This window comes from Artemia franciscana, chromosome 16 (assembly GCF_032884065.1).
Source record: "Artemia franciscana chromosome 16, ASM3288406v1, whole genome shotgun sequence".
In the NCBI taxonomy this organism is placed as follows: domain Eukaryota; kingdom Metazoa; phylum Arthropoda; class Branchiopoda; order Anostraca; family Artemiidae; genus Artemia; species Artemia franciscana.
This window is the reverse complement of record NC_088878.1, coordinates 22,287,630-22,315,153: the sequence shown is the minus strand read 5'-3', so window position 1 is coordinate 22,315,153 and position 27,524 is coordinate 22,287,630. Positions and strand designations below refer to the sequence as shown.

Genomic DNA, 27,524 nt, shown 5'->3' with positions numbered 1-27,524 from the left:
TTAAAACTGTTACCCTATGTTAGGTAATATTAATCATGCAGTTTTATCATCCTTAGAAAAGCATTTATTAATGGTTTTTGGTAGATTGAAGATCTGATAAAAACATACCCTTATATCTTTTTACATTAGATAAAAAGAAACGTTACTGAAAAACAAACGTGATAACTGAAAGGTAGCTTCCACGTGTCGATTTGGCAACAGTTTAATCTTTTAATAAGGCTAAGTCAGTACCTAGATGTCGATCAGATTCTTACTTTTTAGTGATTTTCTTCAGTTAGCGGAAAGAGCATATAGAGAGGATTCGACACCTAATGTCTTTGCATAATAGCAGCCCGTCTAAAAGTTCACGTATTTTAGAAGGTAGAATTCAGTACTTGCTTCCGAAACATTTATGTAGTAGAAATAATAGTACTAGATATATGGCCTGCTTTTCGGTTTGCGTCTGTGGAATAGAAATTGGCTCCTAGGGTCAATTAAAATTAATGGAAGATTTTTTGGGGGGATCCGGATCGAATTTCTCAGATTTTTTGTTTATTTATTTATTTATTTTACAAATTTTGTGTACATAGGACCATGCATGTACCCAGTAATTTAAATTAGTGAGTTCATTTGTCGGGGGGATAGTTAGGAGACTTGAATATGTGAAAAATCGGAGTTCAATATATTTTATCAGAAAGCAGGCAAAGTTAAGTGTTAATATAAAATGATCAACCATAAGGTGAATGATCTTGAGTCACGTAACTTCATCGCAAATATCTCTTGTAGTAGAATTTTATTCGATGAAAGTGGTTCGGCAAATTTCAAAGGCGAGTTGTGATTCTAACGATAGCAAGTAAACTACAGCTCAGCCGTAAGAATCATATACAGAAAATTGAAAAATAAAAGAGAGATGCAAAACATTAAACCTCTTATGAAATATTCAGTCAAACAATTCGTAGGAAGGAACTGCAAGTATATAGTATAAATAGCAGCCATAAACTTTGATGTGACAATTTATAGCATTCTGTATACCAAAAGAGTTCACTCTTTATGATTGGGAAAAGATCATTGGGTGATGCCAATAGGCGAAGATGATTAAAATTATACAATAAAGACGCCCATATTATCCTGTGAAAGATCTAGAGGTTAAAGTTAAAATCCCCTATTCCGAAAAAGGCGATTCTTATAACTGAAACAAATATCGTCGGTTCTTTAAAAACTCTATTAGCTCATCCAAATGAGCACATCGTGGCTTATGCACCATAGTCTGGTATACAGCCTACAATCCTTTAAAATCCTAACCCTTGAAAACAATTATTCATGACGGATTGGTCCTTACTAAAAAGGAAAAAAAAACCTTTACGAACATCCTTAACATAAAATCTTGAAGAAGATTCTAAGTCACCTGCAGATCCTTTAAATATTAGTTTTAAAAAATGTTTTTCTAATGGAAGTAAGTAGTGAAGAAGAAACATAAAACGAAAAAAATTATTATTATATTTGGTTTAAATATGATAATTGTTGTATTTACCAAAATCTAAATTTATAGCATTCTGATAAAAGAGGGCTTTACTGAAAACACAAAATCGATGCAACAAAAAACAATTAAGAGCAGAAATGAGAATTAAGATCCCTGCCGAAAATAAAAGACCAGCCTATAATGCTGTCAATAGTCTTTCACAGGCCGTAAAATCAGTACGTAAATTCCTACTTTTTATAAACTTGTCTTGAGAACACCGTCATGCCGTCATGCTAATACCGTCATGCTATTCAACACCAAAAGAGGCAGTTTTTGGTGTCAAATCTGAAGTGGAAAGGTGCCGAAGCATGGAAAGGATTTTTTCATAATCTCGATAGTCGAAAATCCTCTTCTGATTGGTGTGCCGACCGCGTGCTGACCGTGTGCTGTGCTGACCCTCCGTGCCGACCGTGAGTTGACTAGCGGAAGAAGCAGGCTACTGCAATTTCGTAAGGAGATGTTTAATACTTTGGGGTACAATTTCTGGAGTAGAAATAAAGGGCGGCATGAAAGGTAGCCATACAGATCTGCATGGTCGAAAAACAATAACCTGAGGTTTACAGCACCTTCTTTTTAGTACTACCCCTTTCAACCCCTCAGCAAACTAGCAAGAAGCATACCTCTGTCAAAAGTAAACAGAAGCATAAAAACGCCTTTAAAAAAAAATTACGCTTAGAGCTGATTCAGAAATGATTACTATTATTTCGACTAATCTTAACATTAAAAATTTACTACAGAAAGAAATTTATAGGAATTTAAAAAAAACCTGAAGCCCCATTGAAGAAAAAGCCCCACTCAGCTCTCCTGGAAAGGTTACATTAGCATTTTTTGCTAGTTTTAATTGCATTTCCTGCATTCTGAAGACCAGAATACAATTTGCACTTTACTGAAAACAAAATGCATTTAAATGTTTTCACTTTTTTAACTTCAACAAATCAAACATTATTGAGACTTTAAGGAATAAATTTATATCAGTATATAAATATTAAATTGTCAATCCATATTCATTTGTTTTTGGTTTGTTTTGGTTTTTTTTTCAGTAAACGGTTAATTATGTTCTGACCTTCAGAAGGCAAGGGGTTGTCTGCCCTATTCATGTTAATTTCAGCTCATTTTGAATTTGACTCGGTTATTTATTGTAATTTATGTTCATTTTGTGTTTCATTAATTTAGTGATGGCGATTTATGGTGTTCTAAGCTTGGAAGGTTATTTGACTTTATTTCTGCCCATTTAAGCGTTAATGGAGCTCTTTACTTTTCGTTGAAAAACTTATTTCGTGTTGACATAGTCTTTTTCATGGAAAAAGAAAATAATATTTCTAATCTTTTTGGTCTTTTCTAAAAGAATTCATAGTTTGACTTACTATTTGTATGTTGGAGAAAAGGTTTCAACAATCTAACAAGGTACACCCTTTTGAAAATCTGAACACACTTAGTGTTGCCTTAATTAGTTTTATACTCCCTCAAGTTGACCTGAAAAATAAAACTTAATACCATTCCCAAGAAATTTTATGTAGGCTCTTTGACAACCTAGATACAATTGCACTCTTTTGATTTAGTTGAGATGGCTAGGCCACGTTCTACGGATGAAGGATGACAGATTACCGAAGATTGTCCTTTTTGGCCAACCGTCTGGGTCTACACGGAAAGCAGGTCGTCCTTGTCTGGGTTGGGAGGATATCATAAGTAGGGATTTAAAGGAAATGGGAACTTCCTGGGAGGGTTTAAAGAGGGAGGCTTTAAATAGATTAGGTTGGAGGAGGAGCGTGCGTAGCTGTGTTGGCCTCAGGCGGCTTGGTGCTGCAGTGAGTTATTAGTAGTAGTAGTAGTAGTAGTAGATTTAGTTAATTTCTAAGAGCAGAAGTAGTAGCTTAGTAGAAGTAGCCCTGAAATTTTCAACTTAATAACCTTAGTCGTTTTTGGAATATTACTAATATGTCTTTTTGGCAACCACCATACGAATAGTGACTTTTGATTGAGTTTTAAAGCAAAATTTGGTTTTAAAGCATAATAGACAAATTACATAACTCGTGGAGTTGACCATGGCCAGATAAGGGGTGATTAGAGGTGGAGCCCAATCGGTCCCCGACTTTGAAAGGGCCCCGCGCTGACATTAAAATGAACATATTTTTTTCGAAGTTTAGAAATATTCTTAACAATTTCTGTAAGCGTTGCTCCTGGATAGAGATCATTTTCCAGGCTAAAACCGATAGAAAACTATATGATATCAACAATGAATCCAAAATAGATTAAACAGTTAAGCAATTATGCCGACTGAAAGTGAAGACACAAGGGAATTGGATTTTCAGATAGCTTAGAAGATAGCTTAGAAGATTTAACAGAATAAACACTTAGAAATGTGTAAATTGATATATTCAGCTTAAGAGATGTAACTGTATATTCAATAATTGTTTTTATATTTTGTAAACAATAAATAATGCTACATTATTTTATTAATTTATGCTTGTATGGTTGTATAAGTTTCTCCACGGAAACGGCTCCGTTTTTTCTTTTTTTTTTGGAAAATTGGCATTCTTGGCTTTTCTGAAAAAAATTCAATCCGGATAAGTTACAAGTTTGAAAACATATCGTTGAGAGCCTTATTTTCACAAGAAAAAATTATACGAGTAACGTCATATTTATCAGCGCATTTCACAAGTACAAATACGTCATTTACGCCTGAGGAGTGGTTCTATCGTTTTTAGAATCTATGAGGCATGTAAAAATACACAAGAAACATAGCTAAGTATGGAATACAAAACGTAAGGGGTATATTTACAAAAGGCGGTTTCAGAGTTTCATATAAAAAAAGGGAGTTAAAACTCAATGAAAAGACAAAGAACGAGACTTCGACCAGTAGAGACAAAAGATAAAAAAAAACACGTATATTTCACATGTATGGAAACAAGGTGTTCTCAGCACATGAGAAACAAAGATAAAAACAAAAAAAAAACAATAAACTAAAATCAATTGAAACCACTAATAATAAGGGCTAGCAAATAGAAGACAAAGATAAATAGAAGACATAGCAGGAATAATAGCTTCTGCAAGTGATGGAAGACGTCTACAAGTTGATTTTTTTTTCCCATCTAAATTCACTGACTTCTCCCATTGATGAGTTTGGCAATTCAATCAAGACCTACCCGACTTCGAAGCTTTGGTCACAGTACATTCGAATGGTCTTGATTATGCTCCAATTTCTTTTGGCTGACCGCTGTGGGAACTTTGACTTGCATTTGAAAGCAACCAGTATGATGCTTCCCTTTATGGTATCTGCAGGCCAACATAAGTACGTAACTTATCTCACAATGTATTTGCAAGACATGAGCGTGTATCCGGACAACTTCGCAAGCAGTTTTCGCAAGGCCACTTTACTGTGAAAAGATCTATTGGTTCAGCTAACGCAGTTTCTTCAGACCATGCCTTGGAGTCTGAACCTTGAGGCAAAACAAAAAGGCGGCATCAAAGGGCTAACTCTGAATACCAGTGCGGTCGCCAGGTGGATATCTACCTTGCCATTTTGAGCAGATGTATCAGCCTCACTGTGTAAACTAGCTGGAATAAACGGAAACAGCGAGTATGATGGATCCGAGAAAGCAGACTTTCAAAACGAAAAGCTTGTGTCGAAGACTATATCAGTAGTTGAAAGTTATGTGAATCCCTTCGATAGTAAAGAAAAAGAACTTGTGAACATCATGACTAGTGAAGCTGCTGAAAATTCAATCCGAGATAGTCTTTTGGCTGCTGAAGAAAACGGCGTAAGAGCCGCTGAAGCATTTGTCGCTGGGCAACCCAACCCTTTTTCAAAAATTAAGGTGGTGACTATGGCTAGTAGCTTGAAGAAGGGTAAAGAGCAGAAGAAGGAAGCATTCAGCTGCATCCAAGAATAACTAGAAGTGACCAGGAAGATATTACTTGCTTGTAGTAGCGCTCCCGCTACGTCTTTGTCAGTATTGCGTAGATTGATGCCCCGTAAACTCCTTCCAGTATCACCAGCTCTGTTTGAAAGAACAGGCACTGGTGCTGGCACTTGGTTACGAAAGGGTTCCAAAGCTGCACTTATAGATTCAATACGAATGCTTGTAATTGATTCCGTCAAAAACCATAACCTTGGAGAATTTTGCATGTAGAATGTTGCGAAACATGACGAAAGATCTGTCAGATTTGATTGAACTGCATGTCATATCAGACAGATAGGACGGCCTGCATTTGATAAAGGACCCAGAGGGTTGTCCTATTCTCCTAAAAAAACAGAAGCGGCTGTCATAGTAGAAGGGGTGAGGGCACTATCAGAACATTCATAATCTCTCGATCTGTGACCTTGGAAAACTGGGAGCTTATGCTGACGCAGTCATCAACGAAGGCGAAAATTGCTAAGGTTATATATGAAATTTGGAAAGATCAGACAGAAAACACGCCCTTTACGCTGGTGCTTGTTGGTGGGTTTAGTGATAGACGTGAAGTCTATGTAAAAGGTCTGCCATTTGATGTTTGCTCTTAACTTACTGAGAACCTAGCGAGCACCCATGAGGAAGCTGATACGAGGCTGGTACTACATGTGCCTCATTGTTTTCGCAGGGGTTATCAGCAGGTGATAGTGAAAGCCAACGACACAGATATTTTAGCCATGCTTATTCAGCATTTCAAGATTATGACTTCTAAGTGTACTACATCCGATCCTGAGCTGTACCTCAAGCTTAGAGATAAAACATTCCCGATCCCCGAAGTAGTGAAAAGATCCCGGTCGCCGTCACAAACACTATTACTTTTCTTCACTGTTTTACCGGCTGTGATACTGTGAGCTTCTTCTATTCAAAGGCAGAAAGACTTTCTTTACTGCGGCTCTAAAGCTGGTGTCCTGGACGAGCTGGAAAAGTTAACGGCGAAGGGGATTAGTGCGCCCTAGTGTTTAACAGAGTTTCTGGATGACCTAGCAAACATTTTTAGAAAAAGTGTCATTGTTACCTACGGCAAGCGATATGAAAAGTTTTCCAGTTTTTAAATGATCTGCGAGTTCACTTATTTCACAAGAAAAGCAGTCTGAAGTGCCTTCCTCCAACAGAAAACACTTTCAAATACCATGTAAAAAGAGCTGCCTTTCAGTGGTCTTTGATGCTTCAAGCCTCAGAAGCGCGGCCATATATTCACAACCCATTGCATTTTGGGTGGGTATATAGCCATGCAGATGGGGTCGTTCCAATAACTACAACGCTTCTGCAGTGGGCTTCGACAGTCAAAGGTGTGCCCCAAATCATTCTCTTGCAAAAATGGATGTGCAGAACGTTGCCCTTGTTCTTTTGATGGGAAGTGTGATATACTTTGCTCGTGTGGCGGCAGCTGCTCAATTGATTCAGATGAAGAATAAAGAAGGGGGAGTTTCTCATGCATGTCTTTCCTACTTTACCATTTCCTATCTTTTTTTCTTATGTTTAAATGGAAATCGTGACTTGTCTGAAATTTAATATCCATTAATCAACTAATCGCTAAGATAATCGACGCTTGTTCAGCCTGTCATCTTTAATGTGACTAATCCGAGTATGATGTAGCTTCACATAAAGTTTTCAGTTGGATAGTAGCCTACTTTTATCAAAATTTTTCGACCCCCTTTATGAAACCTCTTCTGAATCCTGCTATCTTCTAATAAGCTTTTTTGAGATGCTTGTTGAGAACTTTCTTGATTTCTAATCGAACGTTTGTCTTTAAGGACGTTAATGATGCAAGCCACAGAAGTAGAGTCATTTATTCAAGTAATATTTGTGAATCGTAATTACTAGAATAGTTTTTGATTTTATATATTTAAGCAATATATTGGATATGTTTCTGTCCTTAATCAGTAAACGTGTCCAATTTGAAGTCTTTTTTGGAGGGGGTGAATCGTTTCATTGTGAGCATGTTCGATTTCGGTTAGATTTAATTTTTCAAATTACTGAAAATGATAACAACACTTGTTAATGAAGGGAAAGTATTCAATTGTATTAGGCATCAATTCTACCTTAAGCACCCAATTCCGATCGCTGTTCCCGGCATATTCGTAATCAGCGGGTTCGATTTGATGGAAAATGTACTTTCAACCTAGTGTACCTTTTGGGTGAGGGGGATGTCACATTTTCCGGACCTGGCGCCTGGACTAGTAGTGCCAACAGCGTTTTCGTAGCACCAGCATATAGCGGGCATCCATATTCTGCTGCGGGTCTAATGCAGGACTTGTAGATTGGAATAATTGAGCTGGATGGAAGAAGGTTTTTTCAGCGAAGCGTAACTACCAGCTTTCTTGCGCAGGAGGGTTTCACTTCTTCTTCTTCTTGCTTAATATTTAGAGGCGATTATATAACAAAAATTTGATTATTTTTCCTCTCAATTCCATTCCCAGCGTTAGCTGGGTGAGTTTTGGTTACATCTACGACAAAAAACTTTTTACCTACAGCTAGTTCGCACAAGTCACTTAAAAAAATACTTAAAACTGGTCTTGTGAAAAATAATTATGGAAGTTAAAAAAAATATTCATTGCTAATTTTTTCTTTTTTTTCTAAAACTCAAATATAGTAAAACAATCTTGAGTAAGTTAAAACAGATAATGTTTTTCTGTTTTAGGGCAAATCAGAAAAGGACAAAAGAGCTGAGATCAAAACAAATGATTTACTTGTGTTCAATATTCAACTTTTTAAACAAAAGGAGTTATGATAAAAATAACTTTTTAAGGTACTTTTCAGTTGCATCTTTTCGAATATTTTTTTTTTATGGATAGGATTCCTGCTTTTCCGCCCTTTTTCCCTGGCCATGGAGTCTTTTTTATTAGCCATACTGTGTTGAAGTGTTTTTGTTTGGAATTTTTTTATTGGATAAATTTATCGATTAGTTTATTGCTGATTGATTGATTGGACTATTAGAGAAGAAAGAACCAGTACCAGTGCGTAATTTCAAAATGTGAAAAAGTCTTGTTTACAGTCAGCCAGTTTCTAAGGGCAAAAAGCCAAGTAGGGGTGTATTTCATCTCTAAGCAACAACCATATGTAGTTTATGTAAAATGATAAGATTTGATAGACAGTAATTTCAAATTTTATTTTGAATGACCTGATCTGTTTGAAGCTCAATTAAGGTACTGGCTGGTAGTAGCTTGAAGCCTCAGAAATAGGTTTTAAGGCCCATATTTTTTGGGGTTTAATGATAGCCTAATATAATCTAATATACTAACCTCTATCTGAAGGGAATGTGGCATTTAAGTACTGAAAAACTTCACCAAAAACTTCATCAAAAACTTCAGTATTGAAAGGAATTGATTAAGACTAAGCTCTTAGGTGGGGATACTGAGTCTCTATATCCATCTTGACCGTCTGAAGCCAGGCTCTCTCTTTACTTGTCCTCCTTGTTTCTTCTTTTAATAAATCAGAAGTTTGGAATATCAATTTGATGAAAGGGCTTTTTGACATTCGACAGACCCTACCAATTTTTTTTTTTTTGTGTTAGTGCACTGATGTCATATATTTGGCAAGGTATTCAAGTCGAATCGCAATAATTCAAAGAATGTTCTCACTAGTAGAATCATTAAACCCACACAGGGATGCACAGGTTTTTCTTTTTTGGGGGGAGGAAATATGTTAAAACGGCAAATTTATATGGAAATATGATAAATTACAGAGATAATCATAAAGTATTGAGATTTAGGGTACCACAGGCTCAAGATACCTCCCCCTTCCGTACTTAGGGCCAGTAATAGCCTGTATGTATGAAAGTATTATCATGTTGTTTGTATTATTTCTTATCCCAATGTACTAGAAAAAGCAAGCTATATTCTCGCTTTTGGTATAACTTTGAATTTCTAGGCTGCCAGAATTGGGAAGTTGCTATTTTATATCCCAAAGAGTATATACAAAGCACAATCCCCTGTTCTAGTTGCTATGAATAAACGTTGTAAAGGTGTTTCTAGCAATGTACTTCTTTTTAGAGTGAGATAAATTTCGTTTGTGTTAATCAATGAAGGAATGAATGACTTTATTTAAAGCCATTCTTCAAGCCATATACATACATATACAATAACAAACAAACTAAATCATATAACACTTGACTTTCGAATAATATGACCCTTCCGGACAAAATTTTCCACTGCTACTATATTTACTTTCGATGTTGACTTCAAGTTCCAAGGAAAGGCTCACGACCACCCATCCCAAGAAAGCTCCCTCTCAGCTCCATGAAAATCTGTGTGCTTATGCATATTTATTTATTGAATTGGCAATATTGTTTCACTTAATTCATTTTTTTAGGTCGAAAAAGACAAGAAGAAAAGGACCTAAAATGTGGTTTATGTAGTTATTCAAGTGATAAAGTGAGCAACTTAAAGCGCCACATTGCCATCATGCACAGGAATGGTAATTTAAATCTTCAATGCTGTTCTACCTTATTCTCTTCAAAAAGTGCACTTGGAAGGCATACTCTTTTAGCTCATCGCATCACACACACTTGTTCTGATTGTGGGCGACTGTTTGAAAGATACACCGTATTGAGACGTCACATGAGGATGAATGCATGCTCGCGGTTTGAGTGTAAAGAATGTGATTTCAAAAGTTCACAGAAGATAATTTTTGAGAGACATTCAAGACAGCACGTGGAAGCACAAAGTGAAGCAGCGACCAGTTTGAGAAACTCATCAATACCCCAGCGGTTAAATATAGTACCGGAATATGCTGTTTCGCAATTTGAAGGCCTTTGCGGAGGGACTGTATTTTGCCCACTTCTAGGAAAAAGAGCAATGCAAGAAGAACAAGAGGAATTTATTGATCTACCAAAAATAGAAGAAGTGGCAAAAGAAGATATAATGAATGCCGACAATGATGGAAAACAAAAACATTTGTATAAGCAAAATTCTTTCGAATCCTTGACATGCTCTTCGAATGATTCGGCTGAAGAGGAGTCAAATTTTGAGCCAAATGCTACTTCTGAGCCTAAATATTGGCTGTATCATAAAAAGTTGCGCCTGTCTAATCGATACCAGTGTAAATAAATTGCTTCAGACACTCTGTTGTGGCACTTTTTCTTAGCCCCCCTATTTGCGTTAAAAATATGCCACAAATTAATCAGTGTGATTTGAACTAGCTCACTTTGAACTACCTTACTTTTGAACTAGCTCATGAGCAGCTTAGGATATTTTTTCTGCCATCGCCGATAAGAGTTTGATTGTTAACGACCCTTTCTCGGACCTTTCAATTACATTTCCTTATAGAATTCATTTCATATCTTAGAAATGTATGATGTTGTTGGTTTTAACATTAATAAAAGCAATCCAATATACCCTAATATCTTATATCAATCCTGGTAGTCTTCGGTTTACAATATCATACTCATAAAGTTGGTCGTCTTACCATCATTTGAGTACCATGCTAAATTATGTGCCATTTTATGACCAAATACTGTAGTGATTATAATTAGAATGTCATACCTACAAAATCGCTGTAGTCTATAACCATTAATATTTTCTTTTCCTAAACCGAGTTTATTTAGGTTAGGATACTTTCCATCCCTATTCCTACTATTCTGGGAAAAAAATCTCTTAATAAAAATACCATATTTCTACTGTCTATTTGTTCTTGTAGCTGTAAGTAAAATTCATCTCAGTCACAACTATTTCCGTCAGCTGGTTCTACAGGGGCATATAACCTGCACTTTTTATTTGTAGAATGAGCAATTTGCATTCCATTATTAATACCTTCCCAACCTAAACAAGACTTATCGTCTTCCTTATTCATCATAGGTCCTACTCCCTGCATATGCATCCCATTTTTCATGCCTGAGTAAATAAATTATGTTTCACCTAGTTTTATGCTCTCTAGCTTTGGGCTAGGAGCTTTCGAAACTCCTAAGAATTCCAGTTCAAAGCGTCAGAATTCGTCAGTCAAAATAAAATACGATAGTTGTTTTTTAACCTTGTAACACTCCAAATTACAATTTTATATTATTTAATTAGTTGATAATTTGAACCAATAGTTTATTTGCAAAAATTAATTTAACAAAAATTTTGCAAAAAAACCCTTTCAATGAAAAGTAGTTCTGGTCTTGAGAAAGCAGGGGGGTTATCAGCCATACTAATGTTAAATTTTGCTTGTTTTGAATTTGATACGGCTGTTTTAATTACTTATTGATAGTGATTTGTGGTAGTTTTGCGCTTGGAAGATTATTTGACTTTATTTCCATTCATTTTTGGCTTAACGGAGCTCTTTAGTTTTCTTTGAAAAACTTGTTTTGTAGAAATTTTTTTATTTAATTTGTATTGCAAGAAGAATACAAAGTAATGCTAGCTATTATTATCGTTGTAAATATTCTGCCATGAACTTGCAAATTACGTAAAACTTCTCCTCAGAAAACACTTTCCTATGACTCTTTAATTTAACCCTCACGATTCTTTTTATTATCTTTCCAGTTTCAGGTTACGGGTTACGTCAAATGTCATCATGTTATGGTATTGTTCAAATAAAGATTATTTTTAACTTGATTATCATTATAAATTCATTCTTTGTTTTTCTTTTCATTCTTAAACCATTGTTATCTTTACATTTTGCAGTAATACAGTCATACCAGTTATTCCTCCCCCTTTCCTTTCTTATCTCTTCAACGTATTGCATTCTTCCTTATCCCCAAAGGCGCCCAATTTGTCTTGTTTCTTTTCCTGGCTGCGAATATCGATGACACACGCGTTCCTACCCATGGAAAAACCTAATCTTCTATATATATAAAAATAAGTTGTCTGTGTGTGTGTGTGTGTGTGTGTCGAGTGACGTCATGTTTTTGTGTCGACTGACGTCATGAAGTTAGTTGTCGCCATGTTTGTTATGACGATGACGTCATTAAAGGTATTTAAGACATTCGTTCACGGAAAAATGTTTAATTGTAAAATGACTGAAGAACCTACAATGGCAACAGCCGAGGAAGCTGCTCAAAGAGTCTATGCCAAAAAACTTGCTGCTGATAGAGAAAGTAAGAAAAGAAAGTGTGCCGAGGAATCACAAGAACAGCAAGAAAACAGGCTTGCGGCTAAAGAACGCAAAACCGCGCAGTTGGATGAAAATCCACCTGGACAGCGAGAGTCAAAACATATCAAAACTGAAAATGATAGCGATGATGATTGGGTTTGGGATTTTGACTTGGATAAGGTCATCAATGCCTACCAGATTTAAGTTAAAAAACAAAGGTTCGGCGATATGTACTTCATAGTGACGCTGAAAAATAAAGAAGAAAAAGAAAACTGAAAAAAGAAAAAAGGTAAAAAACTAAAAAAAAAACTAAAAAGAAAAACCACTCAAAGAGAAATTAGAGACCGGGACACAAATGACGACCGAGACAGAGGGAATATAAATGACGACCGGGAACCTCAAAGAGAAATTACAGACTGGGACACCCGGACTCAAATCACGACCGGGACACAGGGAATATAAATGACGACCGGGACACAGGGACACAGCCACAACGGGGACGCCGGGGGCACAGGCGGGACACATAAATGACGACCGGGACACAGAGATTGTTCGAATAGAAATTACAGACCGGGACACCGGGACACAAATGACGACCGGGACACCGGGACACAGGGAATATAAATGACGACCGGGACACAGGGACACATCATTAGAATAATGAGGTATAGATCTGAATACGGATTGTTTTTCCCATGGACAATTATATGTTGCATGTTCAAGAGTCAGTAAACCTGACAATCTATTTATATGCACAGACAATGGGACAGTGAAGAATGTTGTATATTCGCATAGCGTGCCGAGGAATCACAAGAACAGCAAGAAAACAGGGACACAGGGAATGTTCGATTAGCAATCACCATCAACAAAGCTCAAGGGCAACCATTAGAATAATGAGGTATAGATCTGAATACAGATTTTTTTCTCATGGACAATTATATGTTGCATGTTCAAAAGTCGGTAAACCTGACAATCTATTTATATGCACAGACAATGGGACAGCCAAGAATGTTGTATATTCGCAAGTTTTACGTAGTATATATATATATATATATATATATATATATATATATATATATATATATATATATATATATATATATATATATATTCATAGGTGGGACACAGGGACACAACTATAATGGCGCGTAACTAATATGGCGCGTAATGACTTACGCGCGCGGGGGGCTTGGGGGGGGGGGGGGGCGCGAAGTGCCCCCACCAACTAGGTGTTGGGGTGGCGTGAAGCGCCACCCCAACAGCTAGTATCGCTTATATTTCTACTTGTTTATATGTTCTCCGGAGCAGGTGCATTTTTGTCCGGCTTTGGATAATGGTCGAGACAGAGATTTAATATAAATTCTAAATTTATTTACAGTGATCTTTAGTATAGTCAAATGTGACTTACTCTTGAAACGAACTTTAGATTATCTGTTTTAAATGAAAGTGTTAGAATTAAATCATATTGATATGAAACAGAAACATCTTATTCTCTTTCTGTTGAATAAAATAGAACATGCCACGGCAAAATGTCGTTATCTGCCAATTTATACCGACTTGTCATGGTGTAAAGTCATTAAATGAAGGTTTTTAACCATCTTTTTAAGGAAAATTTCATATACTTCAATAAACTTCAAGAAACTGCTCTAACTATATTCAAATAGGCAGCTTAAATAATAGGTCATAGGTCTGTCAAAAAAAATTAAGCAGGATGAATATGCTTTATCACTGAAAGTAATCAGAATTTGAGGACAATTGGGCGGGACATATGCAACGCCACTGGAAAGATTAATGTATCTGAAAGATAGTACACAATCTGCAAGATGTTTACTGAAACGAGGGGAAAACATAATGAAAACCGGGGCTGGCTTTGTACATTTAACATAAACTAAGAAGAATATTGCTCTTCCCAAAAATATCCCATACTTACGAATCTAGACAAAGATGTTGACGCTTCCTTATCATTTTGATCTTTTTCTCTAGGGTTGAAAGCCACACCTATTTACCGTAGATTCTTTTTCATAGAAGTTTTGAAACATGTTTCTCAATAGCCTATTCCTAATTTAATTGAGACGTAATTCCTACAATAAAAAAAAGTTGTCAATCATCACGGTCATCAAATAAAATAATGGTGTTATTTTTTCAAACAAAAGTGGGACTAATACTTAAAGCGAAATTATTAAAGCGAATCTATAAATAGGATTAACGCGCAGACAACGTCGTAGAAAGATGTTTAAGGCTGAAATCAAATTTTTTTATTATTTCAGTGGGTTTTTTATAACCAATTATTTATAGATTTTTTTTTTATTATTTCTGGCATCTGGCATCAACTACACATCATGGAGGCTGCATCGATTGGTGATACAGCTTTGAGGTTCGGGGTATTTTATTGTCTTAAATTTCTAGCATGTGATAAATAGGTTATTTGAAGCAAGAAATATTATAATGCAGACTCTTTTGGACTCTTATAAACCGCGAAGCACTGATTTTTGTTTGTTTAAAGTTTCAACTTCGCTCCTTAAATTCATCACAAAAGATTTGTTTTTCTTTCTAATGATCAGTTCTCTTAAAATGTTAGACTCAAAGAAGCAAACATATGAAAACACCAATTTTCGTAAATAATATTAACTGCACATCTTAAATTCTTTCAATAATTTCATAGATAATTGATTTTTTTACAACTCCTCAAAGATGCCAAGGATAAATACCCCGTGGACTCTTTTTTGTGACAAATCTAAGATTTTTTAAGGCAAAGTTAAAGAGTTGAACCTACATTTAATGCCCTTTTACGCAAGAACTTATATTAAAGCAGTGATAGTCCTCTGGTTTTTATGACACATATATCCAAGAATTCTATGATACACATATCCCTGGATTCCACGGGAGCCCTATCCCGTTGTTCCATAACAGCGAGCAGGTGTCTGTTATGTCAGACGGAATATTTTCTAAGAAATGCAGGTGCATGCTACGCAATTGTAAATGTTTAGTTATGCAAATGTTACGTAATAGGACGCCATTAGAGTCCACTAGTCAAGCGGGGAATTTTATTACGATATTTTTCTTCAACACATTTTTTCAAGAAGTTTCAAGAAATTTCAAAACATTTTTAAGGCATTTTTCTTCAAGACGTTTTTTCAAGACGTCTCATGAAATTTCAAAACATTTTTTTATACATTTTTCTTGAAGATGTTTCTTCAAGACGTTTCAAGACATTTCAAGACATTTTTTAAGATACTTTTCTTCGAGATGTTTTTCAAGACGTTTCAAGATATTTCAAGACATTTTTAAGACATTTTTGAAGATGTTTCAGGACTTTTTTTTGCATATTTTTTTTAAAGACATTTCCCATGATTTCTTTAGTTCTTATGTAACTGGGAAAGTTTACCAGTGTTATGGACGCATTCTCGGACCTACTAGACATAAGGACTCAGTGGGGCTCCCGACTTGTAACTGAGCACAACACAACGTGTATGCTACGTAATGACGGTGTACACATGTCATGTTACATAATACTTTAAGAGATTTCATTTTCTTTCAATGCGTTTTCCTCAGGGAGCCTTTATATCCTAAAGATTTTATGTCCACATTAGGATTCGAACGGGATCCCCCCTCAAAGGAATGGATCTCAAGATATCTGGACCATGAAAGCCTTTCTAATACTATGATTTGGCTAATACACTTTACATAATAACTTATTGCTCCGAAGGACAATCCCCTGTTCGCGAATACTAGAATGATTAAATGAATTGCATGTTCCCATAGGATTGCAATAGTTGAGATGCAGAGGGGAGAATCGATTACTAGAAATTATTTACACTTGGTATGCACACGCTTGTTGAGTATTGATTTAGAGGTTGTTATCAGATAATATTGGGGCCGCTCTTAGCGTACTTTTTACTAATGTAGTCTTTTTCACACATATGGCATTTTTTGATATTCATTTATACTAGAATGGATCATTTGTACCTAGTGGAAAAATCTCCATTAGCGTTTCTTTTGAGGCCTCCTAGCAATTGAGGCCATCATGGCAATATGTGGCTGGCCCATAAAACGCAGAAAAAGCAATTCAAACTCAGAAGATAGGGAAAAACAGAATATGAAAAGAAGCTTACAAAGGATAAAATATAAGCAAAAAGAATTATGAATTAAAGAAAGGCGGGGATTCAACCGGTTCCAGAAAAGAGGCTTGTCATTAGAGGTAAATTGAAACACATAGGATATTTTTGAGGGGTTTTAATGAAATTCCCTCGTTTCTTTGAGCCAGGACTATACATTCCCCGTTGACAAGAGCATATTTGAATAATATTTTCCCTTCAAATTTCGCATAATCTCGTTAGAGTTAAATCTAAGCCACTTTAAGATATTTTAAGGGCTTTTAATGAAAACACCTCGTTTCTTTGACTGAGCGTTAGATTTCACTTCCCTCAATTGAAAAAATTATTTTAACACCTTCCAGCCTAACATTAAGCTCTGGAAAATGTTAGTCCAAGCAATTCACGCCCCCATGGCAATATGTTTCTGGCCCTTAAAACACAGAACAAGCAATTCAAATTCAAAAAATCGAAAAAAACAAAACATGAAAAAAACCTACATAGTATAAAATATAAGGAAAAATAATCATGAATTCATGAAAGGCTGAGATCCAACCGATTCCAAGGAAGAGGCTTGTTACTAGAGGATAAATTTGAACCACATTAAGATATTTTTGAAAGCTTTTAATTAAAATCTTTTGTTTCTTTGAGCCCCGACTATACTTTCCCCAATGACAAGTGCATATTTGAATAACATTTTCTTTTCACATTTTGCTTAATCTTGTTAGAGTTAAATCTATGCCTCATTAAGATATTTTATGGGCTTTTAAAGAAAATATCTTGTTTCTTTGATTGAGGGTTAGATTTCACCCCCCTCAGTCAATAAAAATTTTTTAACACCTCCCAGCTTAACTTTAAGCTCTGGAAAATGTTAGTCCAAGTAATTCACGCCATTATGGCAATATTCGTCTGGCCTGTAAGAAACAGAACAAGCAATTAAAACTCAAAAAAAGGAAAAAACAAAACATAAAAAATGCTTATAAAGGAGAAAATATAAGTAAAAAGAACCACGAATTAAAGAAAGGCGGGGATCCTACAAATAAATTACAGAAGGGGGGGGCTTTTTATTAGAGGTAAATTTAAACCATGTTAAGATATTTTTGAGGTCTTTTAATGAAAATTCTTCGTTTCTTTGAGCCAAGACTCAGATCCCCGTTGACAAGCGCACATTTGAATAACATTTTCTCTTCAAATTTAATATAATGTTGTTGGAGTCAAATTTAAGCCAATTCAAGGTTTATTGAGGGATTTTATTGAGAATACCTCGTTTCTTTGACTGAGCGTTATATTTCACTTCCCCTTAGTCGAAACATTTCTTTAGAACACCTGACAGCTTAACTTTAAGCTCTAAGAAAATGTTGGTCAAAGCAATGCACGCCACTGTACCACACTATTACTGACCCTCGGGCACGCTCTAACACCCTCCCCCCTTCATCATTCCCGAGACAGTTTCCAAATATTTTCTTGTTAAAAATCATGCCTTACACACAATTGTTCACGTTTTTGCAAGCCAACACTCTGTGATACACCATATCATTTCTCACCACCAATGCACACAATTACTGTTTCCTCTAGCATCTCTCTAACACCCCCTCATCATTCTTTCCAGATATTTTCTTGTTAAAAATATGATTTAAATCCAATGATTAATGTTTTCGCAAACCAACACTCGGTTTTACACCCCCTCAATCCTCGCCATTATTCTACACTACCATTGGATATCTGACACCTTTTGGCACCCTCCCTTATTATTCATAGCACATTTTTCAAAAAAAATTCTGTTAAAAATCATACAGTTAAATCCAATGTTCAAGTTTTCACAAGCCACCCTCAACGTGATACACCATATCAATTCACGCTACCATGCCACAATATGACTGGCCCCATGACACCCCCTTTACATTCTTAAGACATTTTCCATATATTTTCTTGTTAAAAATCCTGTATTAAACCAACTGGCTCATATTTTTCCGCAAGTCACCCTCAATATGATAAACCATCTCATTCACACCACTGTGTGAAACTATGACTCCCCCTGGCCATCATTCATCATTCTTAAGAGGTTTTCCTGATAATTTCATAATAAAATCATGCATTAAATCCAACGGTTCATGTTTATGCAAGCCAACCTCAACATGACACACCAACTCAATTCACATCCCTGTGCAACACTATGCCTGGCCTTCTGGCACCCTCTGGTTGGACAAATTCACAGGCACGGAGTGACAGACAAAAAACACACAATGGGGAAAAACACACACACTCACACTCACCCACAAACACACACACACTTACACTCACCCACAAACACACACACACTTACACTCACCCACAAACACACACACATACACAAACCACCACACAAAATCAGACACACAGATACACACACAATCTGACACACAGGAACGGGGGGAGACAAAAAGACAGAGAGGGTTAAAACGTACAAACACACACTCACGCACAAATTCACACACAGACACACACAACCACACAAATTCAGACACACGGACACACACACAGTCTGACACACAGGCAAGGGGAAGAGACAAAAATACAGAGAGGAAAAAACACCAACACACATTCACACATGCATAGTCAGACACACAGGCATGGAGAGAGACAAAAACACACAAAGGTAAAAAAAATTCATACACACCCACAACCACACAGTCAGACAAACAGGCACAGATACAATAAAATACACAGGCATGGAAAGAGACAAAAACACACTGATGAAAAACACACACACACAAACACACACACACACAAACACACACACACACACACACACACACACACACACACACACTACCACTCACAGTGAGACACACAGGAACACACACACAGTCAGACACACTGGCTCGGAGAGAGAAACACAAAACACAAAGGGAGAAACACAGACACACAAACACAAATACACCCACACGCAGCCAAACAAAGTCAGACACGCAGGCACACGCACACACACAGTCAGACACAGAGACATGGAGAGAGAGAGAGACAAAACTCACAGATGGAAACACACACACAAACACTATACCAAACAAATTCAGGAACACAGGCGCGCACACAGTCAGTCACAAAGGTACAGAAGAATATAAAAACATACAAAGTCAAAAACACACAACCACACAAAATCAGACACACACACACACAATCAGTAACAGGCACGGAGACAAAGACAAAAGACACAGAGGGATATGTACACACACACATACACAACCGCACAAATTCAGACATACAGGCACACACATAGAGTCAGACACACAGGCAGGGAGAGAGAGGCAAAATTACACTGAAGAAGAATACACGCACACACACACACACACACACACACACACACACACACACACACACGCACACACACACACACACGCACACACACACACACACACACACACATACACACACACACATACACACACACACACACACACACACACACACAACCATACAAAGTCAGAGACACTGGCACACAGAATCAGATACACAGGCGCGGAAAGAGAGACAAAAACAAACAGAGGGAAAAATACACAAACACACACAACCGCACAAAGTAGGACACACAGACACGCACAAAGTCAGACAAACAGGCAGGGAGAGAGAAAAAAGCACACAGAGGCAAATCACACACACAGCCACATAAATTCAGACACAAAAGCACATACACAATCAGACACATAGGCAAGGGGAGAGAGAGACAAAAACACACAGAGGGAAAACACGCAAACGACCACAGAAAGCCAGGCATACAGGTACACCCACATTCAGACACACAGGCTTGGGTAGAGAGGCAAAAACATGCAAAGGGAAAACACACATACACACACACAGCCACACAAAGTCAGACACACAGGCACACACAAAGTTAGACACACAGGTACAGAGAGAGAGGCAAATTACACAGAGAGAAAAAACACGCACAAACACATGCATACACATACATTCAACCACGCAAAGTCAGAGACACAGGTACGCACACACTCAGACACACAGGCATTGAGAGAGAGACAAAAACACACAGGGGGAAAACACACACAACCATACAAAGACAGACACATTGGCACATTTTTTTTACGCATTTAGCCTTTTTCTCGCGTGCAAGTAGGTTAGATTGGCCTAACCCAGCAAACCCATATACACTAGGTAAGGTTAGGCTAGGTTAGATGGCGCTATTATTCTTGTAAGATGCTAAGTAGAAGAACTAGAGTGTTGCGGTTAAGGAAATGAAGATAGTAGCTGGTTTCGTGTTGAAACCGGATTTAAGCAGCGATGCGTTCATCCTCATTTACATGACTCATTTTGATGGCGATTGTCCTAAGGAGCACAGCAAAGGTTACGAGAGCGCACTAAAAAATTGAGAAGTAAAACTCTTTTAGGCCTAGATTATACTGACGATTTGAGCGTCCAGGTGAAAATGTTAGTAAAATTAATATATTTTTGGAGGTTTTGATAGTTCAGGGGGTAAAAATATATTTGAAAATTAATGTTGAGAAAACTAAGTCGCTAAGACTGGTAATAAGCGAAGACGAAGAGGTGAGATTGGATAACAAGTAGATTAATCAAGTGGACTTGATTAATCTACTTGTTTTCCTACTATTTTCCAGAGAAATTGTCTACGGCTTGTTTGGAGTAGCTGTTTGACTAACCAAACACTAAGCTGTACAAAAAATGTGGTTCAATCCTATTTTCTAGGGTTATAACGAGAGAAAGGCTGAGATGACTAGGACACATTCTGCGGATGAAGGATAACAGATTACCGAAGATCATCATAGTCGGCCAACCATCTATGGAGAGAACGAAAAGCAGGTCGTTCCTAAACGGGGTAGAAGGATGTCCCAACGAAATACTTACGCGAAATCAGAACTCCTAGGGAGGATGAAAAGTGGGATGCTTTGAATAGATTTGAATAGAGGAGGGGCGTGCGTATCTGTGTTGGCCTCATATAGCTTGGTGTCACAGTGAGATGTTAGTATTAGTAGTTGTAGTTGGATTCTCCAGATAATAACAACCACCCAAATCACTCGTCACGATTCACTCTTTACTAAGTTTCCAGCTAAAACATACAAAGCCAGTGCCTTTTTTCAGTTTTTAATACACATGTATCATTATAGATGTAGCAATATTGTGGTATTGAACCAGAATGAGTTTTTGAATGATTTTGAACTCAACATCCCAAAGACTTGTATGTGTATAATAAGTTGAAACAACAATGGACACTAGGTTATAGTATCTATGTCATGTTGGCAGTAATGTGCAACGATTATTCCCTGAACGTCTTTAAGGAAATATAATTTCTATCCACCTATTAATAAGTACTTAAAACAACTTTTGGCGACAGTCTGCTTTAACTATTTCTGTACATTATAATAACAAAATTATTGCGTCTTAACATCTAGAAAGTTTCTATCTATTGGACTTTAACAACTGAAGAAAAACTTAGAAAGAACGAAAGTAGTTGTTCACTCATTTTAGTTTGACAGTGACGAGGTTTAAGCTCGTGCTGTATTGCCAGAATCAACGAATCTTAGTGGTTTACCAATGATTTTCTATGTTTTCCACAGTGACATCGATTAAGGGGAAAGGAGATATATGTACCTCCTAGATCCCCCCCTATATTAAAAAAAAATACCTTGTTGAATTATTTCCATTGAAAAATGCCTTATTTGATATTTTCATTGAAGGAATCGAAAAACAAATGACAAATTTGCCGCTTTCCCATCCCCTTAGATTAAGAAAAATAATTTATTTTTGGGATGAAAGCTGGGGAGAAAGCTGTTATTTTTCTCTTATAATTTGTTCTTTACTTTTCGGATGCTGGCCAATGGCCCGTGTAGTGAAGGTACTAGTATTTTGATTCTCTGTTTCTAGCCAGGAATGCAATGCGCGGTTGAAGGCAAATTATCAGATTCTTTCCATAGTTTTTGTTCGTTTTAGGTTTTATTTCTTCATTCATAGCATTTCTGTTCTGTTAAGTTTAACATCGTGTGTAAGCTACTTTCTCCTCAGTCATCTTTTTCTTATACTTTGCTATTTCTTACCTTTTCTCCTTTTCTATCCTTTCAACCCGTCTCTCTGTCGGTCCCTCCCTATCTCTCTCTCTACCTCTCTCTCAATCTTTCTCTTTTTCCTTATCTCTTTCCGCCTCTCAACCTCTTTAAATTGTTCACTCTTCCTCTAAATTTGTCTTCCTCTAAATTCTTGTAGATTGTCATCACTAATTTTTCATACAATAAGCGAACGTTTTACGCTTTTCAAATTTACCTTTTTCCTTATCATTCATTACGTTTAACGTCAAATTTTGAGTGTGGTTATGACATAGTAAACCAATAGATTATGCTTTATGGGCAGAAAAGTAATGGTTTTTGAACGACAAAAAAGGATTCCAAAGGATTTTTGAGTTAAAGTTTAATTCTATAGCGGCAATGCTTTATTTCTTGGAATTTTCAATAGCTTCCACTCGCAGGGTTTTGATGAGTTCCACCATGCTTTCAGGACTGTTCTCATAATTTTCAACATAATTGTGGGAATTATCACCTATGTCTAACGAAAAGTTTTCCAAAATTACGTATTTGCGAGAGTTGCATTGTAAATCAAGATACCATTTGTATTTCTAATCTTCTTCGCATCAGCCTCTTTTTGCCGTTTAATTAAAAGATGTGTTTGAATAATGCTTATTTGACATGACAGCTGAATTCAAAACAGTGACCACGACTTCTTTTTCGTTGCATAGCCATTTTACATATTCATTTTACAAAAATAGCATTTTATACATATAGCATTTTACAGAAAATATTCGCTCCTTTTTCTTTTCTTTTTTTTTAATGAAAGTCAAGCTAAGACGTTTCTTTTGCTCCGATTGAAGGCGGATAAAAAAAACAAGATAGTTCAGATTTTAGAAGGCCACTTTCAGGTTAGCTTGAAAATGTATTAAGAAATCAAATCCTTACGTAGTCATATAAAAAGATCACTGAGGTTTTTCTTTCAAGTAAAATTTGTATGTATATTGCCGACATAAATACATCTAAGCATTTAGCTAGAAAGAAAATGTGCACACAAATGCATAAAAAGGTAAGTGGCAATCACAACCAAGTCTCTGAAAAAACAATAATAAAACTATTTCGTTACAATGGATCGAAGACTCCGTGTCGTATCAGAGAACCTTGAGAAAGACGACTGTTGCAGACTTTTTGGACCATTCCCGAAATCCAATTTTTCCTGGTGCCGTGTCTGCTTTGCATATCTACTGAAAAACAAGACAACACATGTTTAGTGGACGAGGTAAAAAAAAAGGTCAACCTCTTAGTAAATCTAATAAAAAAAAGTCAAAGCAAAATAATTTGTAAAAACAGTTCATAAAATAACATTTAAGAATTTAGTTCATAAAATAAAATAAATAGACCGTTATTACTTTTATACCTACTCCTAAGTGACAAATAGTTGGTTTTCAACACAATAGCCACAAGACATTTTTTCCGATAAACATAAGTTCTGCCTGTTCATAGTTTTTCAATACTAAAATTTCTATTTCTACCAAAAAAAAATTAAAAATTTGCTCCCAAGAGAAAATTTACAAAACAGCAAAAATTTTGCTCATATTGTATAAAGCACTTCGGGAACGCCATCTCCCTTCGAGCAAAGCCATCTCCCTACAAAAATATACTACCGCTGAGTATCTCTACTCTGTAGAGAGCCATCTACTCTACAAAATATATTATCTCCTTTTCTCTTTTTTCCTTCCCATTGCTTTCTCAAGAATTCTTCAGCAAGCCTACTTTAAGCAGGGAATTAAGCAGAATGCATTTTTTAATTTTCAACGATAAAGTGTATTATAGTACAGGTAATTATAATTTTAAAATGGTGATTTATTAGCTGAAATCAAATTACATTAGTTCTGTGAATTGTTAAAGACAGAAAGGGCTGCAAGCAGGATTAACATATGACAAACAGGTCAAAAATAATAACATTAAACAGCTGAGAAAATGAGGGTAATGTCAGCCGGCAGACAAAAAAGAAGCAAAAATGATAGAGGCGGATATTTCGTCAGGGATTTCGGCCCAGTGGCCTTCAGTGCTGTAAAGAAAGAAGGAAAACTAACCTTGTGATTCAGCTCTAAGTAAGCAAAAGGAGGACTGAATAAAACAAACCAAAAATCCAAGCCAGAAAAAATGAAAGACTATCCACCAATTGGATTGGGAAGAATTCTCTGCTTAGTGATTGACTTAGCTTGTCTATTCACCAAATTTTCATTAAGAGTGCTTAATTGAAGAAATCTTAATTTAAAATTGAAGAAACATGTTATTTGACTCTTTTAAGTTTTAGTTATTATAAATTGGGTTTATAGGAATACATCCAGTATTTCTATTTAAAGCAAGGTCTCTATTTATGGATCTTTCTTAATTTCAGTTGCCTTCCTAAAAAAATGTGGAAAGCCATTCGCTTCAAATATTAAAGTTGCCTTATCAAAAAGAACTAAATGATCTGAATTTTCAACAATGTGAAGGACCAAAACAGAATGCTGTGCGAGTAACTGAACCAACGTGTATTTGAATCACAAGCAACTGAATCCTTGTAACTGAACAACTGAAAACCCCGTGCAACTGAACTCCCATGTAACTGAACCACCGCACAACCCAATCTATCTCTATTTAAAGCACGGTACCTATTTATGGATTTTTTTTTAAATTCCAATTGCCTTCCAAAAAGAAAGTGGGGAGCCATTTGCTTCAAATGTTATTAAATAAAAACTAGTTTTTTTTAACTGAAAGTAAGGAGCGACATTAAAACTTAAAACGAACAGAAATTACTTCGTATATGAAAGGGGATTTTCCTCCTCAACGCCCCACTCTTTACGATATAGTTTTTTACTGTTTTAAAAAGTAGAGTTAATAGAAAGAGTCACACTTTAGCGAAAATAGCGGGGCCTTGAGGAGGAAAGTCCCTTTCATACACGGTGTAATCTCGATCCGATTCTTACACGGAGTAATCTCGATCTGATTCTTTTGATGTATCTTTTAGTATCAAAACTCCGTTTTTTAGAGTTTCTTTTACTATTGAGCCGGGTCGCTCCTTACTACAGTTCGTTACCACGAAGTGTTTGAAAGTTGCCTCATCAAAAAGAACCACTTGATCTGGATTTTTAACAATACGGAGGGCCAAAGCAGAATTAATATACTTATTAGTTTTAAATTCTATTTAAATTTCTCATCTCAGAGAAATCTTGTATTCGTGTCATATTTTCCGCGGGAGCCAGCGTTTATCTCCCCCTTGGGATACACCCTCATGAGATATTCCCCCTCCCCTGAGGAAACTTCACTGTATTTTCCCATTGGATAATTCCAGATTTTAATTAGAAGGGAAATTGACATTTTTACTCTTATGTTTAAGTCATATTGCATTACCTCTAGTAGAGACCCATTTAGGTTTAATTTATTAGTATTTGTTCATTTATTGTTTCCCAGAGGCACTTCATGTGGAAGGGATGGTCGAAAAACCTTTAGAAGGGGCTCCATCGACTTGAAATCGAAAGTTCCACTACCTTTTTCCTAAAATTTAGCCTGCTTTTCAACAAAATGCTACCGAATGATTTATTACTGACTACAGTGTCCAAAGAAATGCCCAGTTTAACTAGGCATTTCTAGTTTAATGTCTAGTTTTTAGTTAAGAAATGCTTAGTTCTAGTTAAACGGCCATTGTGCTTCAGAATTAGCTCTAAGGGAGAGACGATAGGAGGATGGACATAGAAATTGATATATGATCCTCAGGACCGCATCCAGGACATTCAATTAGGGGGGGAGGGCTTCTTAACAGGAACGTTCACCTGAATCAGAACCTAAGTCTGAAGGAGATGATCTAGATTTACAGTAAATTTGTTGAAGACAGACATAATGACTCTGAAAGTGACTGAATGTTCTGTTCTTATGATCTAGTTCCTAGTTAATCAAATCATCAAAGCGTTAAAAACCTGTCTTTTAATTATATTTGGTACATTTATGCATAAATGAAAAATAGCATGTATAAGATATGAGGACTGCGGTTGAGTACGGTTATTTAAATATGTAACGCTATTAGGGTAACATTTCTTAGGTTTAAAAAGAGAAAAAGATATTCAGTATGAAAATAAGGTACTCCCTAGAAAATATCAGGTAAAATTGGTGGTTTAGAGTTGCCCTGTAGCTACAAGACCAGTTGAGCATTTCTTTTAAGTATTACTTTCAGCTTTTAATAAAATTTTCTAATGATTCTTATTTTCATGGGCTTTAAGGTATTGCCCGTTCGTCTAGTATATCTATATATATAAAAATAAGTTGTCTGTCTGTGGATGTGTGGATGGATGTGTCAGGTGACGTCACCTGAAAAAACTGGATTAGGTGACGTCAAAACTGAAAAAACTAAAAAAAGGCAAAAACTACAAAAAAAACTAAAAACTAATAAAAAAAATAAAAAAGCTAAAAAACTAAAAAAACTATAAAGGTAAAAACCAATAAAAAACTAAAAAAAAAACTGAAAAAACTAAAAAAAGGCAAAAACTACAAAAAAAAACTAAAAACTAATAAAAAAAGTAAAAAAGCTAAAAAACTAAAAAAACTAAAAAAACTAAAAAAAGGTAAAAAACTAAAAAAAATAAAAATAAAAAAAAACTAAAAAAAAGGAAAAAACTGAAAAATAAGCTAAAATAAAGGTAAAAACCAATAAAAAACTAAAAAAAAAAGGAAAAAACTAATAAATGACGACACTCAAAGAGAAAGCGACCAGGACAAAAAACTAAAAAAAAAGGCAAAAACTACAAAAAAACTAAAAACTAATAAAAAAAATAAAAAAGCTAAAAAACTAAAAAAACTAAAAAAAGGTAAAAAACTAAAAAAACTAAAAACTAAAAAAAAACTAAAAAAGGTAAAAACTAAAAGAACTAAAAAAGAAAAAAATAAATGACGACACTCAAAGAGAAAGCGACCAGGACAAAAGGAATGTTCG

At 35.9% G+C, this 27,524-nt stretch overlaps 2 protein-coding genes across 3 annotated transcripts in view; one reads left to right on the top strand and one right to left on the bottom strand.

Moving 5' to 3' along the window:
* The first annotated feature begins 244 nt into the window (after nucleotides 1–244).
* On the top strand, nucleotides 245–10,686 carry LOC136036861 (zinc finger protein 33A-like). The gene is made up of 2 exons (XM_065719194.1): nucleotides 245–360; nucleotides 9,760–10,686. The coding sequence occupies exons 1-2, from the start codon at nucleotides 312–314 to the stop codon at nucleotides 10,494–10,496; spliced, it is 786 nt and encodes a 261-aa protein (XP_065575266.1). The 5' UTR covers nucleotides 245–311; the 3' UTR covers nucleotides 10,497–10,686.
* Nucleotides 10,687–23,526: 12,840 nt separating this feature from the next.
* Nucleotides 23,527–27,524, bottom strand: part of LOC136037230 (schwannomin-interacting protein 1-like) — a 112,501-nt gene continuing 108,503 nt past the window's right edge. Inside the window, exon 8 of one of the 2 annotated variants that reach the window (XM_065719838.1) lies at nucleotides 23,527–23,793. In XM_065719838.1, coding sequence (XP_065575910.1) covers nucleotides 23,667–23,793 — 127 coding nt within the window. In that variant the 3' untranslated portion in view covers nucleotides 23,527–23,666. Of the gene's footprint in view, nucleotides 23,797–27,524 lie in introns of both variants that reach the window. The other variant, XM_065719836.1, reaches the window with a different exon arrangement.